Source organism: Momordica charantia (assembly GCF_013281855.1).
Source record: "Momordica charantia cultivar OHB3-1 chromosome 4 unlocalized genomic scaffold, Mcharantia_2.0 BLBB01000004.1, whole genome shotgun sequence".
NCBI lineage: Eukaryota > Viridiplantae > Streptophyta > Magnoliopsida > Cucurbitales > Cucurbitaceae > Momordica > Momordica charantia.
Genome location: NW_028275162.1, coordinates 23,618,097 through 23,637,935, shown reverse-complemented (window position 1 = coordinate 23,637,935; position 19,839 = coordinate 23,618,097). Strand labels below are relative to the sequence as shown.

The 19,839-nt window shown below is 33.3% G+C and overlaps 1 protein-coding gene and 1 long non-coding RNA gene across 3 annotated transcripts; both read right to left on the bottom strand.

Annotated features, from left to right (window-relative positions):
* Positions 1–70: 70 nt before the first annotated feature.
* On the bottom strand, positions 71–3,960 carry CYCA1;2 (CYCLIN A1;2). The gene is made up of 10 exons (XM_022286002.2): positions 3,424–3,960; positions 2,137–2,548; positions 1,878–2,014; positions 1,654–1,746; positions 1,433–1,566; positions 1,265–1,340; positions 1,099–1,175; positions 826–1,012; positions 564–698; positions 71–450 (listed from the first exon to the last, which is right to left on the bottom strand). Exons 1-10 carry the CDS (start codon positions 3,634–3,636, stop codon positions 379–381), a joined length of 1,536 nt encoding a protein of 511 aa, XP_022141694.1. The 5' UTR covers positions 3,637–3,960; the 3' UTR covers positions 71–378.
* A 2,222-nt stretch (positions 3,961–6,182) lies between these two features.
* LOC111011986 (uncharacterized) lies at positions 6,183–12,818 on the bottom strand. 2 transcript variants are annotated; one of them, XR_015790229.1, is made up of 5 exons: positions 12,588–12,818; positions 12,357–12,499; positions 9,549–9,769; positions 8,538–8,608; positions 6,183–7,756 (listed from the first exon to the last, which is right to left on the bottom strand). It is a non-coding gene; the product is annotated as an uncharacterized LOC111011986 (long non-coding RNA). The 2 variants fall into 2 exon arrangements; XR_002601474.2 differs by lacking the exons at positions 6,183–7,756; positions 8,538–8,608; positions 9,549–9,769 and adding an exon at positions 9,779–11,800.
* Between the last annotated feature and the right edge of the window lie 7,021 nt (positions 12,819–19,839).

The following is a 19,839-nucleotide window of genomic DNA, read 5'->3' as shown; positions in this document are numbered from 1 at the left end:
TACTAATTATCTACTGTTAAAAGACATTTCTTGGCTGCCCCATCATTGTAATGTAATGCTCTTAGTATCATCAAATTAAGAGGAAGGATGATAAGCTTATGATGAACTTCTTTTCTTTGTACAAATCTCAGCCATATTGGTATTCCATAATTCGCTACAACGTTACCAAAAAACCGCCGAGATAACGACTTTATGCAGAAAAGCCAGTGGCATTGGCCTACATCAAAGCTATGAAGAGAACCCTTCCAATTCAAAGTGGGGAAGCAGATCCACAAAAATGGGTGGAGGGAGGGGCATTTTATGTCTCTAGTCTTCTCTAGTCTCTATTCTGCTGTTAAGTCAGGCAGCTACTATCCAACAGTACATTGGTGTACAAATCTAGTGTGTTTGATTCTGGAAGAACTCCGGGGGTATCGACGGGGAGCAGTACTTCTTTGCCACGTGCTTGTACTGAGGTAGAAACCGTCAAGATATCAGCATCAAACGTAAAAGATTTGAAAGAAGGAAGTTAGTAATCATATTTCATATTCTGTTGGGCAAAGGCAGAACAAGATTATGCTCACCTTATGTTGGCTGTATTTCTCTCTGATGGCTGGTAAGCTAGAATTTTGGCTGTTGCAGCAGAGGCGATGCAAGTCCTTAATGCAGTCGACGAGATCGGATGGCTGGTAATGTGTATAATGCTGCAATGTGGAGTTCTGTACCAAAGATGACAAGAGTATACTGTATAAGCTTAGTTGGTTTGTTGGCAGGCTACTCAAATTACATGTTTTGTTCTCTCATTGTCCATAAAGAAATAGTAGAGGAGATAGATGATGATCATACCCATGGTCTCTCATTCGGGAGAAGCATGAACTTTGCCAAAAAAATTGCGGAGGCGGCTATAAGCGATGGGGTGTAGCAGAGCATACTGTATTCTAAAAGAGACAATTCGGCGAGGAAGTTGGCCAAGCATTCCAACTGCATTGATGAAACCTCATCGGTGGCGCTTTGAGCAGCACGAACGAATCGTCTACAACGACAAAATAACATATCAGAATTACTTAGACTTCCTTGGTGATATAGGAAAGTGAAAGATGTTACAAGTTCAATGATTACCTTAAGAAACACTTTGCTGTTGGAGCTGTCATTTCGAACTTCAAGTAATTCAAAACAGAAGATTCCATTTGCAATACCTGAAGTAATGAAGAAAAACAAAGATGTTAAAAGAGACGTATGGACAGACGAGATTTATTACAAAATATACAACAGAAGCCAAACAAACCTCTTCTTTAAAATATGTGTTATCAGTTATGTAACAAAATTCTTCCACTTGAGGTGCACAGATCTCTTCATATTTTCTGGGAAAATGAATACCATCTTACTGGTTAACACCAGACAATAAAATTGAAAATAAAATAAGAGGGCAACTATCTCAATATTGAAAGCTTACGAAGCAATCATCATGCAAGCAACTCCAAGCAACTGTAACCTTTGTCGATCCATCGAGTTTCCAGATAGGTATCGATCTATGTAGTTCACGGTCAAATATAGAGTATCTGGCACAAGCCTATACTCCTCTGCTACCTGGAAGTTGGAACTTAGAGTTTTAGTCAAACCATAAAGAATGAAGAAATGACTTAGAAATCTACTGACGTCACAAGGAAAAGCTACCTCCACAAGCCAATCAATCAGTATGGCACGCATATTTGAACTTATGTCCTTCTGAACCTTTTCCATGAAGTCTGTGGACGGCCTTTTCTTTGCCTGAACCCCCAACAAAGAGCACAGTTTGAGACTCAAGAACTCAAAATTAAATTCTCAGATTGAATTTCAAGTTCTAAAACATAAAACAATGGGAAAGTTCTAACATATGCACCAAAGAAGAAGATAATCACCTCAGATGCTCTTAAGTGCCTGTAAATATCACAAGCGATTGTAGCACATTGTTGGGGATCCATGAAATCAGTATCGAGATCGACAATACCGCCATCTGTTTCCATTTCTGCAAGTACATCTCTATTGCATATACTACCTGCAAAGAAAACCAAGGAGCTGCTTTAAAAGTCATACAAAATAATAAAATAATACCACGGTAGAAGCTGCAACGGTCAATCATGACCAATGTTTTTAAAGAATACTTCTCCATGAGCTCACCTTTCACTGGTGGTGCGTGATCTGAAATGCATAGACTGATTTTAGTTTTCCTCTCAACGGAATCAACAGCTGGGACATCATTGTTGTCCATGTATTCGACCTCGGGACTCTTGAAAGAATCACACGTAGACATAGTTTCATCTAAAGAAACTGAAACTCCATCTGATTTAGTCGGAGAGACATCCATACTACTAGAGACGGTGGTGGCAGCATTCCTAGAGAATGCTGTAACATTGCTAGGGGCAACTACACTCGGTGTATTATTCGTTTTGACATGGAGCAGGGCAGGCACATTATTTGTTTTGACATCAAGCAATGCCAAGGCGGGCGTATTATTTGCTGGCAAGTTTGTGCTACGAGTTCTAGCAGGGGAACCCTTTCTGGCCTTGACAATTTTTGATGCACAAGGTACCTACAAATTTGAAATTTCATTTGTTAAAGCTTCCAAATCATGGTAGAATATAGGTAAAATAAAAACAGTAATGGGTACAGATATTATCCAATCTAAAGGGGCTCCATTGACAAAACTTAGACAAACTAAGAACCACACACTGTCATACACTAAGAAAAAGGGTTGACCACACGGATATCCGAATGTAAATCCACTGCATTGTTTGAAAAATAATTTTAAAAATCGTCTTCAAAACTGTTTTACAATTCACAAACTTGTTGCTTAGAAAGGAAACAAACACAGCTATGAAAAAATGTTTTCGCTGCTAAAAAATAGAATAATATTTTTCTAAGCTACCCGGAAAGCTCTAAAAAGTAACATGATGATAATAAAATTGTTTCAGGAGTCTTTTTGTTCTTCTTGGTGGTATCCCTTTAAGCATGAGCATCCACCCATAATGTTAGCAGTATCTACTAGCTATAAAGTTTCTTGGTTAACAAGAAAAATCAAGGATATAAGAGAAGAAACCTCAGAGGAAGTTTTAGGTTAGGTCCCTGTCGAAATTTTGGCTAATATCCTGACAGTGGGCTGCAAAAAACTGGTTCTCTTGCCTTTCCAAACAAACAATTATAAAAATTCAAGTGACATTTTCTTCCATTTTGGCTCACCCCCTTGCAATTCAATGCATCGGCATAAACATCCCAATAATGGGCAATTCATTTCAGAAACACCCATAACCCAAATTCCTAAACCCTCCTAAAAGGTCAAAAGAAAAAACCATACTGAAAGAAAACACAAACTTCCAAAATTTCCACCCCGCAAGAAATGAACCAAACCCAAGCAATGAAATGAAACCAAAGAACAAAAATCATCAAGACTCGAGTGCAAGTAAGTACCATAATAGCAGGCGGAACAGAGCTTTTCGCCGCACTGTGAGAACCATTCTTAAGATTCGTGAGGTTACCGAGTGGCGCTCGCTTCTTCGCCAAGTGTGGCGGAACTGCCATAACCTTCCCGACATTGTCCGACGACGACGCCGACGCTTGTCGCTTGGCCAACGAAGAGGACGTCGACGAAGAGAACGACGGACGGCGATTATGGGCGGACATGTCGGATCGAACCCAGTTGAGAATTTCAGATTCAAATTCAAAGAGGGCTAACAATATTCTGTCCTAATTTTCCGTGTTCAAACTTCAGCCTTCTTGGCGTGAGAATCACCAAGAAAGCGAAAAACAAAAATTACGCTCGAAAAGAAAAAGGGGGAAAACACAAGGATTAAAGAGAAAGAGAGGGAAAAGCTAGTTAAAGTTCTTGGAATTTGAAGGAGGATTTGATTGATGGGTTTGAAATGAGAGAGAAACAGAGAGGGAAGAAGAACAAGAACAAAGAGAATTGAGAGAGCGTTATCGAAAGTGAGTGAGAGGGCAAGTGTGATTTATAATAAAGGGGATTTTAATTACAGTGTTGTTCGAAGGCGGGGAATTTGGATGATTTTGAATTGGGGCAGATCCTGACCGTCGGTCCGGAACTCGGTATTCGTTAGGAGCGGACATCAGTCTGGGGCCCATTTTCGCGCACTGGGTTTCTCCAGCGGGTTTCTTTTGTAGCGTCACAGACGAATAAAATAACGCCATCTGTAGCGCCCCTCTTGCTTTAGTTTCTGGGGTTGTCGGGCTGTGTGGGGGCCTTTTAGCAACCTTCGAAAGTCACAGGGCTGTCAGATTAGAATTCAAGTTTATTTGAATTTGAATTCGAAACGGTCACTGAATCTGTCTTTTTTTTAGCAACCTTCTAAACGCACCCCCATTCTCTCTCTCTCTCTCTCTCTCTCTCTCTCTCTCTCTCTCTCTCACGCTGCATAGCGCATAGAGAGAGAAAGAGTTGTATTTTATTTATTTACAAGGCAAGATTAGGTTAGTCACGCATTTATAGAAATTAAAAAATAAAAAGATCTTATTACACCGAAAATGACTCTCTTAACTTCGGGGCAATAAAAGAGAAGATAAGTCAATGATCAAATTACGATTTTGTTACTTTATTTGTAAGCAAAATATACGACTTCTCTTTTCTTTTTTTTTTCGAAAGTTATAAATACATGTAAGATGTTTAAATATTGGTATGTTATAAAATCAAAATGGTAATTTCTTTCTTGACAAACAAAAAAACCTTTCTTACAGAGCCCCATTTTTTTAGTTCAAGTAAAATAAACATCAGATTGCGGAGATTTTCAACCTCAACTCTTTAAATTTATTATTATTTTATTATTATTATTTTTTTTTTTTGACAAGCAACTTTGTAAACATTTAAGTTTCACATAACTATTAAAATTTTTAACATAGCTGTCAGGATAAAGGGTAAGAATGAATAAAAAAAAAGTTTGCTCGTTTCTTCAATCTGTTTTATATATATTTATACACATTGCGATTGTGTAAACAAAATAGTCTACTAAAAAAAACCTTAATATAATATAGTCTTGCCTTTTCTTTTTTTTTTTGTCCTTTTTCTTATTTATCAGTCTCTAGCTAATTTAATATCAAATATGGTGACCACCTACATTTTGAAACTATTTTGTCAAACCCCGTCCAAAAATAAAAATGTTCTCTCAAAATTCTTTTTTTGTTTTTTGTCCATTTTGTTATTTTTCCCATTTATCCTTAGGCAATTAATTATATACTACAAGTTTTTATAAACTTCCAAAAATGATAATGTCTACTTTTCTTTGTTAACGTTGGGAAGTTTTCTATTTTCCCTATAAAATTATTTGGATTTTAGTTATTTTACCTTGTGTTATGATTTTTTATTAAAACATCTCTTTTAGTCTAGGTACGTTTTGAAAATACACAAATTAAAATAAGTTAGGACAGAAATTACCAAAAATTAAAATAATATTTACACCAAGTATAGAGAACCAATAAAAAAATAATAATTAAAATTTAATATTTTTGGGATGGGAATACGAAAACCCCACCAGATGGAGACACCCATTGTCTTATATGTTTCAATATTTTCTTCCACGTTGGACTTTTTGTTGGCTATTGGATTTCGAACTGAGACTCAGAGGCAGTGCCACCAATACTAAATTCAAAATTAACTCACTTTGAATTTTGAATTCAAATGGGTAACGCTAGGAAATCTGTTTTGAGCTTGTATTTGTTTATTTTCCTTTTAAGTAGGACAGTAGTAGCAGCGCACACACAATATCGCCTAATCTACGGATAATGTCGATTGGTCCTTGGGGGCAGCAACAGTAACAAAAGTCACTCTTCAACTTGTTTTCAAAATTTACCAAATAGCCGTCGAGTAGTACAACAGCTATTTATTTTAAACACCCTACAGTCACTCCTTGGCCTTGGCCGTGGCCTTTGGGGTAGTCGGAGAATTTAGGACGATGCGTATTTTGTGTTCTTAGAATTTGATCACCAATTGTTGGGTTGCTCTTCAAGTCGATTGGGTCTAATTACAGATGGCAACAGGACGAGACAGGGTTGAGGGGGCCATCCTCATCCCCATCCCGTTGGAGATTTTTTTCTCATCCCCACCCCTGTCTTCGAAATTTTGGGGTGGGGACGAAGCGGGGATTCCCTTATTTATTTTTTTATTTTTTTATTTTATTTTATTTTTTAAAAAATTATAAATATTTTAATTATTTGGAAAATATAAATTTTTTTATGAAGTAATGTAAAAGGTAATTAAATACAACTACCAAATTAAAAAGTGTTTATTAAAAAAATAATTTTTCTTTTTTTGTGTGGTTGGAGAATTTAGGACCATATGTATTTTGTGTCCTTAGAATTTGATCACCAATTGTTGGGTTGCTCTTCAAGTCGATTGGTCTAACATAGGACATAGGAAGAATGAAGAAGTATTGTTACAATGGTAATTTAACATGGTATCAAAATGGTTCGAATGCCTATAGTATCACTTCCTCCTAATTTATTGTTGACTATCACTGGTGGAGCCTACAAGTGAGGGAATGTTAAGATATATATAAATTTAAATTTTTCGTAACTCATCAACTTAAGCTTTTGTATTGATTGATGATTTAATATAGTATCAAACAAGAAGCCTTGTGTTCGAACTGTTGTAATATCATTTACTCCTTCATTTAATATTGATAATTACTTGTTAGGCCTTAGGCTAATTTTCAAGTCCAAAAGTGAGAGAGATTGTTAAAGTATGTCTAAAATTTAAAATTACCTTAATTTTTAGGTTAATTGATAATTTAACATGGTACTCGGCAGGAGGTCCTATGTTCAAATCTTTGTAATGTTATTTTCTCCCTCATTTAATGTTTTGATTACAACAAGTCTACTTATTAACTGATATTTGTTTTTTTGTTTAAGTTGTTTTTAAGCTGTCAATCTTAGTATAATTCAATTTCTTAAGGCACCTACCCATCTACGATCAAAAAGTTGCGAGTTCAAATCTTCATCCTTATATGTGGTAAGCAAAGAACTTGGTTCTGAGGTGGAATTTTAATTATGTAGCCTATTCTAAAGCATAAAGAGACTAATTGTAAGAGGTTAAAAGATATTTTTATAACTCAATGGTAAGGTGAAGTGTTTCTCCATTATTTTCGGTTGAAGGTTTGGGTACTCACCTAGTAAAAGGGAAGGAAAAAGACAGTGAAAACCAAAACGTCGCAAGAGCAAAAAGGTGGAAACTCTAATAGAACAATAATTCCCAGCTAATTCGTCCTACACCAGTAGAATATAAGAACTATACTCTCAAAGCCTAGCCTTTTCAAGATGTGTTTGAAAATGCCTTTTCAATAGAATACAGAGGGGAGAGGTGTTTTTGAGTTTTTGGCACAAAAACACTTTTCGCTATATATTTAAAATACCAGAAAATAAGAAATTTTAAATAGTAAAAAAAATACTAATCAAATTCTGGGGAAAAAATATTGCGAACCATACCATTAATCTGCATAAAAATAATAATAATTAAAAGAAAGAGAAAAGAAAACCAAACCATCCGAGTGACTCGTTGCATAGGCATCCACTACACTCCATGAATCTCCACTAGAAATTTGAAGGGTTACGTTAACTTTTACAAATCATATAAACAAACTACCAACTGAATGAGAGAACCATAAAATATTTGAAAATCTGAGCCAATAAGAAAGGAGGAATATAATTTTGAAACCAATTGTAACTTTCTAGATTTCAAAGGCATACCTGTTAAAGTTAAAGTAATGGATAGTAAATTCAAAGAAGGGAGGGATGAATCCTGCAAATTAATTGAAATTCGTGTATGTTAGCCTAAAGTCACAAATACTGAGGGAAAAAAAATGCAAGTGCCAAGTATGAACAACAAAGCTTGTAATAAACTGCACATAACCAACCACTGATAAGCTTGGCCAAAAAATATGGTAATGAATAAGAAAATGAAGGAATAATTTAACAAGGTTATTGATTGAAAACAAAAATAAAAAATCTAATTAGCCAATTTCCTTCTAATTTATAATTTGTCAACAAACTATTCCTCGGCACAATTCTATTGACTATAATTCATGGTGGAGAATATCAGTTCAATTCCAATCACAGGATGGAACTGAACTCATACAGTATAGTTTGGTTCGTTTTGCAAAAGAACCTTGGCCTTTGAAAATTAATCTTATAAAAAACTAGATAAACCTATGCTTCCTTTGTCTAGTTTTCTATTTTTTATAAACTATCTTGAAAGGTAAGCCAAATTGTTTAAAGAAAATTATGAAAACTGGGTTTTTAGTTCTCAAGATCAGTAGGGGTTTGAAACAACTTAAAAAGAAAATTGCTAATAAATAAATATATATTTTTAAAAAAATAACCAAAACAAAAAGGTCTTCAAATGGACTCTTCATGATATTTAAATCATCACTTGTTTCATTCCAAGAACTACTTGTCAGGAATATATTTACGGAAGAAACTACATTATCAAAAATGTTCCAAACATGCACTATCATTAGCAGGCTTTAGAAAGAATATCAATAGCATTTCACAAAACAACGTACACACTTAGCTTTATGTACCTTACGTTGAGGGCAGTTTTCCCTTGCTGCACGAAAATGAGAACTACCAAGCACTTCACAAGAATAAGCACCTTGACACATTTATACAAATCAGAGATTAGATAGAAGATGTAATGCGTCGGAATTCATTTCAGACAAGGAAAAAAAACAGAGGGAATATACTGATGGAAGAAGTAGAATACAAAAATAAATGTAAAATAAACTTGTTAATAGGTCCTGGAATTAAGAAAAAAAAAAGATGTTTAATAATTCCCCGCACCTTCAATTTTATATTTAATAGGTCATTCTTCTATTCAATATTTATTAAAATTCATGGACCTGAAAACTATCATGGTGTAGTCTAGGGGTAAGGGCCAATGTAAATAGCAAAGGGCCGAGAGGGAATGAGTTCAAACCATGGTGGCCACTTACCTATATCAAAGGGCTGAGAGGGAATGGGTTCAAACCATGGTGGCCACCTACCTATGATTTGGTATCTTGCAAGTTACCTAAACAACCAAATCTAGTTGAGGTGTGTGCAAACTAGCCCGACAAAAAAATCATGGACCTGATTCCAAACACTTATAAGTTAAGTTAGTGAGAACCATTTTGTTTTTAATTTTCAGATTTTGTGTTTGTTTGCTAATAATTTCTTTGGTATGTCTCAACTTTCTTAATAAGTTCTTTGAATTTTCAAACTTTTGCTTAGATTTTAAAAATGAAGTGCAAAACAAAGAAATGCATTGGTGCAAGTAGTAGTTACAAGCTTAAATTAAAAAAAAAAAAATTAAAAATTAAAAATTAAAAAAATTAAAATTATTATCAAACGAGACCTTAGAGAACTATTATACATTTTTTCGAATTCAGGTACCTGTTCGATATAATCATCAAAGCTTAGAGACCAAATTGAATTTAGCCTAAAATTTATATGAAAGAATTTATTGAGGAAATACATAATTTTGCCAAGAAACTTGCAGTAGCATAGCAAACTGCCTACAACTGACGGAGCATGAAAAGCATACTCAACCATACCTGGTAGCAGGGCAAATCTCATGCTGCAATACTAGACCTCTGGAAATTTGACACACTGTCTCAAGAATTTGGTTCCATGAGATAAGGATAAAACAAAATTTGGACAGCTCTGATGCCATGCATCAACATTAAATTGTGCATATCCCTCACGGGTTTACTGAGATGTACAAAGCATTGCCTGCATGGTTGCATTCTCATGATTCACAAATCACAGGTCAGACCTGTGCAAAATAAGTTAAACTAGCCCCGGCATTTCATCATTAAAACCAAAGTAAACATATTGATATAGCTACGAAGCTGTCATTTCAAACATCAAGTAATTCAATGATCAGATTCCATCATCAAAACCTAAAATCCCTTGGAATTGGAGAAAGACGTCATTGAAGTAAGATAAATAAAGCAATAAAGGAACATCTTTCTTACGGTATGTATTATCAGACAAACAACGGAACTCATCTCTTAAGAGCCACAAAAATCTCTTCATATTTCCTGCAAAAACTTAACAGTACTTCCAGTTATAAGGTTGCTTATTGCATATGCAATCTTCCAAACAAGCATGTGGTGCATCCAAGCACCAACACTAAGGTTATTGCCAGACACAACAAAGAAGCAGGCCATCAGAGCATCAACCTATCACATCTGAGGCAAATATACTAAGCATTATAAGTTAATAATGTCAAAGGGGAGCAGCAATCACCGTGCATTACTGGACAGCAGCTGTAGGCAATGAAGATTAATTGAATTTCCAGAAAGAAAAAGTTCTATACAGTCAACAGTAAAAAGTACTGCATCAGGTATGGAGAAAGCTTGCCATCTTACAAACCAGCGAGTAAATGAAATAGTTGGAGCAAATATAAGTAATAGATGAAAGAAAGATTCAGGGTACTTAGAGCACAAAAGAGAATTCTCAATGGACTTCTCTCATCTTTGACTTTCGAGGTAACAGGAATCTCAGTCCTACACCAACTAACCTTATGGGGACAGCTCATTCTTCCTGATTCCAGGTCCTGAGAAACTTCATCATTTGAAGCTTATTGCTCACTAAAAGGTCCAAACCTCAGACCTTGACATTTCTATATCAGACCCTGAAGCCCTCTGCCACAGGGCTGCCCCTTGGACGCTAAGAGAGTTCTATCATCTGGCAGAATACTGTTCGTATATTTTTCACACCTACACTCACTCAATAATCTAAGTCTAACAGAAAAATGCACCTTTCAGTTGTGAAGTTCCCCTAGAATTTCATTTCGTAGGGATCAAAGGTCTATGGGTGCTAAAATGGGAGTTTGTGAAATACTGTCGCTATTATCTAATCAAGAAGATATCGCTATGTATTTCGTTTTCACTGGCAGGTTATAAACGCAGATACAGATTTTGTACCTTCATTTGAAGTGTATAGCCCAGAATAAAGAATACAATCAAATTGTTTCCAGACGACTAAAACAATTAGAACTCGGTTGCTAATGCAGACTTTTAAGAGTTGAACTCGTTCATACTATGGACTAATACAAACGTTAGTACAAAATTTCCCGTATCAGTGAACAGTAATCCACAAAACCCTTGCTTACCTCACTCCTGGATTTATTCCAGTCTCGCCTGATTCTGAACTTAGAATTATAACCAAGCGAGACATGGCACCAAGATCTTTAATTCAAGTTTTTCTCCATCGATAACATTTTATAAAACTTTTGAGACTGCCAAATTTGGAGTTAAAAATTCAAATAAAGAAAAAGGAAAATTAGAGTGAGGGGTCGCTTGTCTTGTCAAATTTAAGTTAAGAGAAATCTTTTCATATCATTTACAGTGATGAGTGAACTATAAACAGGTAGCATGTTGTGTAACAATAAGACAAGGTAACAGGAGTTTACAACCAACACAAACTCTGATGCCAGAATGACATTGATCAAGAGCATCTCTAGCATCTTTAGAATTCAAGGATATAATTGTACAACTTACAGAACAGATCCTGTTCAAATAAGGTTGTGAGTATCTCTACATCCTTTAGAATCTGATTGGCAGATGCAAAAAGTTTGAACTAAAAGGGAAAATATAAGGAACAGGGTTACATAGGACACGGAAAATATCGTTTGGAACAAAAGTTAATTGAGATTTGTGATGAAGTAGAACAAGATAACATCAAGGCGAAGCTTTTTTTCTCCAGCACGGGCAACTTTCCCCAAAATAGTCAGCCAAATTTTATAAACCAGAAGCTCTCCATAGGGAGGTTTTTCCATTATTCTGCGATTTTCTGCAACCTAAACGATAACTTCAAGCACTTCAAGAGTACACATAAAACAAAAAAACAAAAAAAAAACCTGGCACTTATCAATTATCTTCAATTCTTCATCGTGTTAATACCTCCATTCTCTAAATATATGAAATAATTAAAACTTCCCTTCTACAATATTAGTTCTTCCCCCAATTCGTAATATTCCTCGTATTCCACCTCATGAATCAACCTAAAATTCTAATGTGCACGTGGGAGTGTTGATAAAAGTCGTTCCGATCCACACTCCAATGGATCAAAAACACAAAAGCGATGTAAATTTCTTACACCATATCTCGCCTTCTGTTACATACGATTACACTTATAGCAGGTTGCTCAATATGTGACTAGGACTAATAGACGTGGACTTAAACGATAAGAAACATTCTTACTACTACATTAAAAATAAAACAATTCACCGTTTCCAAAATAAACCTAAAACTGCAATTACAGAATTCACGATGTTTATATAAATTAACGATAAGATATTTGTTTAGCAGAGAAATGAAGAATGAAATGCATAAACATCCAACGCAAACACGTACCATAGGAGAGTGTAAAAGCGCGTTGAACTAGTTACAAGAGCGTCAGCCGGTTTAGCCTTTCTCCGGAAAAATCTTCTACCGCAACAGCTTCAATCTTGAGTTGAACATTTCTCCGGCGCGAACCAATCCACGACTGTGTTGAACTAGTTCATGTTCATCCAATCAATTCAAGTTTAACTGATCACTGGAATCACAATAGCAGATGGAATGGAAAGAAGAGAGTAACAGTACCGAAACGAACACATCAAATTTGGCGGCCTTTCGCTGCAGGAGAGAATGGATGCTTCGTTGCCCTTTTCCCGCGCAAAAGCGTTGGTTCGAAGACAATGGATCCGGATCGTCGTTTTAGACCATCGAGATCTTGACCGCTTATTCGTTTCCGCTTTCTGAAACGGAGTCCAACTACATTATTTGATCCTCCTGACCCGGATCCGAAATCCGCTTTTCTTCATCCCTCCACGGGAAAATGGGCAAAATAAGCCTTCAGGGTCTTTTAAATCTTTTAACTCAAAACACAAGTTCTCTAGCCACCGCTGACATATCAACTTTGACAAATGACCTCTCATGCCCTTCCTCTCTCCTTATTTCCTCTCTCTACCTTCATCTCCTTTTTTTCCATATTTTTTTCGACGATGAACCACTCCGGTACAACAAGCTAAAGTGACCTCTACGCTTCGTCCCCGTCTAGTAGGTTTTTGTCTTGTTTAGGCATTTGGTGTCCTTTCTGCCGGCCAGCTTAGCGACAGAGCCACCCTCTTTGGGGTCAGTGAGGAGGACAATCCCCCACTCCCGCGGTTTCTTTGTGTTAAGAATGGATACTTCTTGGTGTTTGCTGGAATTCCGACTTGGGGATACCTTTGACCGATTGCCTGCCCCTTCATTATGATTAGTAAGATGGGGAAAAGCATTCCTCTATGTTTTCTTATCGTAATTTATCGTAATTTTGTAAGGAGATTGATGAGAGATTTCGAGAATGAAAGATGGGAAAGCAAAATTTGGGGATTTGAAAAGCAAAATTGGGGGATTTGAAATTCAATTATAATTAAAATTATTGAGAAATTTAAGGGGATCGATGAGAGATTTCGGGAAACAATTTGAATTAATATTGAGATTCGTTAAAAATATTATTTTTAGATTCCCTTCGATCTCGCTCTCTCGCTCACCCTCGCTCTCTCTCTCTTGCTCACCCTCGCTCTCTCTCTTTATCTCCTCCCCCATTCCTCTTCCACTGAGCTTCTTTCTTCAGCGAATGACTTTCTTCGTCGGCTTTGATGCAACCGTCGTCAACGAAATCACAGGAACCATGAAGGCTGCTGGTTTAAAAAAAAGCTCAAAGATTTAGGGGTTTTTTTTAAAAGTAAATTGATCAGTAAAGATGAGAAAAAAAACTTTGTTGGAGAGGAAAAGAGAATAATGAAAAACGATAAAAAAAAATCTGGAAAAAGAGGGGGATGAAGATAGGGAGAGGAAATCAGGAGGGATGTCTAAAATATTAGTTGAGGGGTAGTGAGGGTCATTTGGTGTAGAGGTGATGTCAGCAAATGCCTATAATGTCCATTTTCCCCGCTCTTCCTGATTTTTTTTTCCGACGAATTCCCATATGAATTAAATATAATAAATTTAAAATATGCATTACTATTTTGTTTTAACTAAATATATAATTTACTGGTGTATTCCAAATATAAGTAAAAATATATAATTTAATGCCTACTGCCATGCGTATTTTTTAATATATTTTTTTCTCAAAAAACAATAACATGTTTCTTAACTTTGTTTTGTTACATTTGAGTTTCAATTTGATTTGAATGGTACCTCATAAAATGTTTACCTTACTATATTTGAAAATACATATTTATTTTATATTATTTATGTACGTTCATCTGTACTGGTAATTTTTTAATTGGATGAATGAATATGACTATTTTTATATTAAAATATATGACATTTTCATCTCTAATAATAAAATATATATTGATATGTACATCATCATTTTGTCTATAAATTTTATTGTTTATGAAAAATAAGAACTCGATTAAAATTAAAATTGATCATAAAAATGAGTTGTTCATTAATTAACAGATAAAAATAAGAATAAGATGTCATATATCTTATTTTTAATGTCTTATTTCTTTCCATTTCAATAGTGATTTTTGTTATCTTAATTTTTAATTTCCTTGGTGTTGGTGCGTCTTATTTTAACAGAATTCCCGTGAGTGTTAAATTTTAGCTTATTTGATAAAAAATTATGGGTGCAAAATGCAAATCACAGAAAGGGAACCAAGTTCATACGTGCTGCCCCGTCCGGAGTGGCAACTGACACAGCATATGTAGATAAAAGATTTAACTACTGTTTTCATCCCCCGTTCATCTTGATTTTTATATTTTTAAAATATTTATTTTAGTCTATATATTTTCATCTTCCATTAGTTACTACACGTTCAATATATTTGTTTTGGTCAAAGTGATCAATTTTGATAATTATTCGTAACATTTTAGCAAACGTTTTATACGCAATGATAACATTTCAAGAAATTTAAGAAGTGAAATGTCATGTTAAAATTATGACTGTACGTTCAAGATATTTGTTTTGGTCCTTATAGTTTTAAAAGTGATCAATTTGATAATTATTTGTAACATTTTAGGCAATATTTTATATACAATTATTTTCATCTTTTATTAGTTAATGTAGGTTTAAGATATTTATTTTGGTCCTTATAATTTTAAAAAGGGATTAATTTGATAATTATTCCTAACATTTTAGGAAACATTTTATACACAAGGACAAAATTTTCAAATAATATACATTAAAAAAGAAATTACAAATTTCATGTAAATTATAAAATAAAATTAAAAAATGTAAATAAAATAATAAAAATATGAAATAAGGTGAATTTCAAAACTATTGACAAAAGTAGGGTAGTGGAGTCAAAGTCAAAAATCGTGTATAATGTACACGTTTTACATGTGGAATGTGACGTGGACTAAATCTACTAAACCCGTGTACATCGTACACGATTTTTGGTAAATCGTGTACAATGTACACGAGTTCACCCAAAAATTTTTTTTGTGTAAAATTTATTAACCATAATAATTTGCCAACTGAATTTGGAAAGTATACAAACTTAAAGTTGTCGGTTGAATTTTTCGCCTACGACGAGCAAGTCTCCTCTCAAGCGCGCCTCCTCTCAAAGTTGGAAGAAACTGGGCTACTAGTGCCCTCCCGGATGTTTGTGCTTTGAATAAAGTTCTCGCATGAAGAACCGAACTGCGGTATTATGTTCTACTGCAATGTTTTGCATATCACTGACAAAAAAATTCTACAAAAAATAGAAAATAAAAAATTAGCATATAAATTTAAATTAATATCATAATTAATTAATTAAAGAAATGTAATACTCATCGGTCACAACGTTGACGCCATATTATTATATATGTTGGACAAGTGCATTCGAGGAAAAAAAACAGCAAGTATTATTGAAGGATAAAAAAAGAAAAAAGAAAAGGGTGTGAGGACCTGATGCACTGAAATCGTGTACAATGTACACGATCTTTTATCGCCCGCGTGGCTCCAACTGCAGAGTTATTGGAGCCACGTCACACAAGACTCACGTCCATTGGGCACGAGTCTACTAAAATATGGACACGATTTTGCTAAATCGTGTATAGATACTATACTTTTGGAAATATTTTCAAACCTACCTGTTTTTCTTGTTGTTTTTTTTTTAACATTATTAAAAAACAAAGGCCTATACACAATGAAATGAAATAACTTGATTTTATTTTTATTTTTTATTTTTATAAATTTGCTCTCGTGCTGACGGAGACGCACTGCCAAAGCCAAACTGAAAGGGCTGCTTCACGCCATGCCAATAGCGTAACGGCTTAGACCCTCCCACAAGGGGAATCAGCATTCGATTTGTCGTTTTCCAACGAACGACATACATGCATTTTATTAAATATTAAATAAATAAATAAATCGCCGGTTTTGTTACGTATAATGGAACAAGACACACACAACACATCACATCTGACCATTTGGCTATGTCTAGTACTTATCCACTGTCACTTTTAATCCCAAAATAAAATAACTTTTTTACCAATTTACTTAATAATAATCAGAATAATAAGAAATTAGAATCAAAATCCATTGAAATGAAATTAATCAAAATTAATATGCTGTTTAGTATAAAAAAATCTGAAATCGGATTGAATGGTGTTTACTAAAACTATAAGAATAAAACATATAATAATTACTATAATACTAATTTTTTTATTTATAACTAATTATAAATACATTAATTAAATAATGTACTAATATTATTTTTAATTAAAAGTAATAAGAAATTTTAATTTACTTTATTGATAGTAATATTTTTTTATTTAAACAATTGAATTAATATTAATAAATAATGCATCATTAAAATAAAATTATATTCACAACAAATATTAATATAATTTTTATTATAACTATCATCATTTAATAATAAATTTTATTGATCTTAAGTAAAAATAATAAATTAATTAAATAAGTATAAATTAATTAGAAAAAATTATAATATTTTATAATAAAATCATGTCTAATAATAAACGTTGTATAATTTTTTATTAGAAGAAATGTTATTAATCCTATAAATAAACAAATAACATTGTCTAAAAAAAATAAATAAACAAATAACTAGTACCGTAAAATACTTAATTTAAAAAGTTGAGATTGATGAGGTGGGAGATAAATGAGACTACCAAGTGAATGATTCTCAAATTTTAGATGAATTCTTACAGGTTATTTCATTTATAAACACTATCAATCAACAAATTAAAATTTACAATAATATTCTCTAACCATGTCTAATCTCTTTCCTAATTTTACCTCCATATCATTTTTTTATATTTATATTTTTGTAAATATTTTTTTTCATTGTTAAATTTTGCACTAATCTTTATAGAGAAATTTGATGGACGTGCCTTCAATAAAATCGTTTTTTTTTCTAATGAAATATTTTTAAGTGAATGAGTTCGAATTATCATGCTCCCATATTTTAGTAACATTTTTTAAGATGAACATCAACTAAAATAAAAACCAAAGTCAATTTAGCAGTAGTGTAAATATTAAATTTAAGTAATTGCTTTTTTTTTCTCTTAACCACAAGGAGTTAAAAGATTCACATCTCCAAATTCTATTTCTGGAAATAAAGGTAAACAATGCCTAAACTATATTCAAGTCGGACTTACATTGTTCTGTTGCCTGTTAGTTGTAATAAAAAAAAAAGAAATTACCTCGTGCTTTTAAATTTTGGTACCAATTATATATACATTGTATCTAATACAAATTTTACAATTATGTAAATATGAGATTAGCTCAATTAGTTAATGTATTCATTTACGATAAAAAAGTTATGAATTTGAATTATCACGTTCTCATATTGTCAAGTATTATCAAGTTTGAAAACAATTGATATAAGACTGATTTGATAATTTTTTTTTTAATGTTTTAAAGGTCAAACTCTTATTTACTTCTTTTTTACAAGTCTACTTTTAAAAATGTTTTAAATCAAGATCAATGTCTGAAAACTACGGGAACAAAAAAGTCCGAATTTTTTGACAAAAGAATCAACACACATGGATATAAGTATGTTTTTCAAATTTAATTCTGAAAAAAGATTATCAAGTGAGCAACTAAAATTGTTTATCTTCTAGAACAGAAAAACTAAGAGTACGTTAAGTGGAATGGGAAGATTTAACAGCACCGATCAAGATTGATTTTTGCAAAAGCTCGAAACTAAAATATAATATTTAAAAGGTCAAAATAAAATTTTAACTCCAGGTTGGTGCACCTCTTTGGTCCTTAAAATTTTAAGATATATTTTTAGTCCGTGAAGTTATAAGAAAATGTCCTAAATTCACATTATTTAATTGTAGTTGACTAATGATAAAATGATGTGGAAGTTAAATTGTTTATTATTGAGTTCGTAAAATATATTATTTTAATTATATTTTTGTTGGAGATTGGACTCTCTCTCTCCTTCCTCACCTTCCTCTTATTCTTATGAATTTCGTGGTTGGTTTTCCTCATTGCCAGTAGCAGTTGTACGATAAACCTTTACTAGCCATTGAAAATCCATATCATTCCCGTCAGACGAGGAACCAAATCTATAAAATTTTCAATGACTGGCAAAAGTTTATTCGACAATAACAACTAGTAAGGAGGATGACCAACGACAGAGTTCATCAGGGAGAACTAATATATTTTGTCAATTTAACAAAAGTCTGGTTAACAACTTAAGTTCTACGTCATATTACCATTAGTCAATTAATGGCCAAAGGTCCTCACGGATCATTTAGAACATTTTCTCAAGCTTTAAAGACTAAAAACGTCATTTTAAAAATATTTAAGGACCAAATGTCTACCGGAATAGTTTGGGTGGCTTGGACCTCAAGAAATATCTTTAAGATATTGAATTTAAATCCCATGAAACACAACTTTCACCCAATGAAAAAATATAAATACATTTTTAAGGATCAAACTGACATAAACTATAAATTTCACTTACTAAATGATATATTTTACCCTATCTAAAAATAATAAGAGGGAAGATAAAACAAAATTGAAAGTTTCCAAAAAAAAAATTGCAAATAGTTATCCATCTAATAGTTTATCAGATTCCAAAGTCAACTGCCTAAAGCACGTGTCTGCTGCGTGGTAAACTGTTCGTGGTACGTGTTCTGCCTTATCTCTTAATACATCACCATAATTCTTTTTTTTTTAATAATACATCACCATAATTCTGTTAATTAATCACAACTCAGAATCATTATCATGATAACACTATTATTTGTCAACCAATAAAATAACACCGTGACATTATTAAATTACATCCAATAAGAATGCATCCAATTTTTTTGCAAATTGTTTCGCATTAAAAAAATAATAATCCAAATTCAACGGTATTACCATGTGATGCCATATTCTATATAAAACCATGGCGTAAGCTTTTTAGTCAGTTCATTAGAAAAAATTTAAAAATTATAGGTTCAATTATAAATTTAATATCCATATCCAGACTTTAAAAAGTTTTAATTGTGACATAGAATTTTTCATTATATTTCTATTTAATCCATGTTGTTACTAATTTTATTAACATTATAATATGTGTTTTTAAAAATCTACCATGTTGTTTGTCATATCACATCAATTTAATTAAAATTTATTCAATGATTATACTGGAAGTGATTTCTCACCATCCACGTACCGAAATTTGATAGCTTCAAGCAATGAGTCAACATAATGATTCACCGATGAGAAGACCAACAGCTCGAACCTCCCAAAAGATCGAGCCGATCGAACTATCCATGATGGGTCACAAGTCATATGTATGACGAGCTGACCTACATCTCTTACCTCAGTCGTCTAAATTAATAGTCGAGCTAACTTTTGTAAGCTTTAGCAGATGCAGATAAACAGAATCTTTGACAACACGTTGTGATT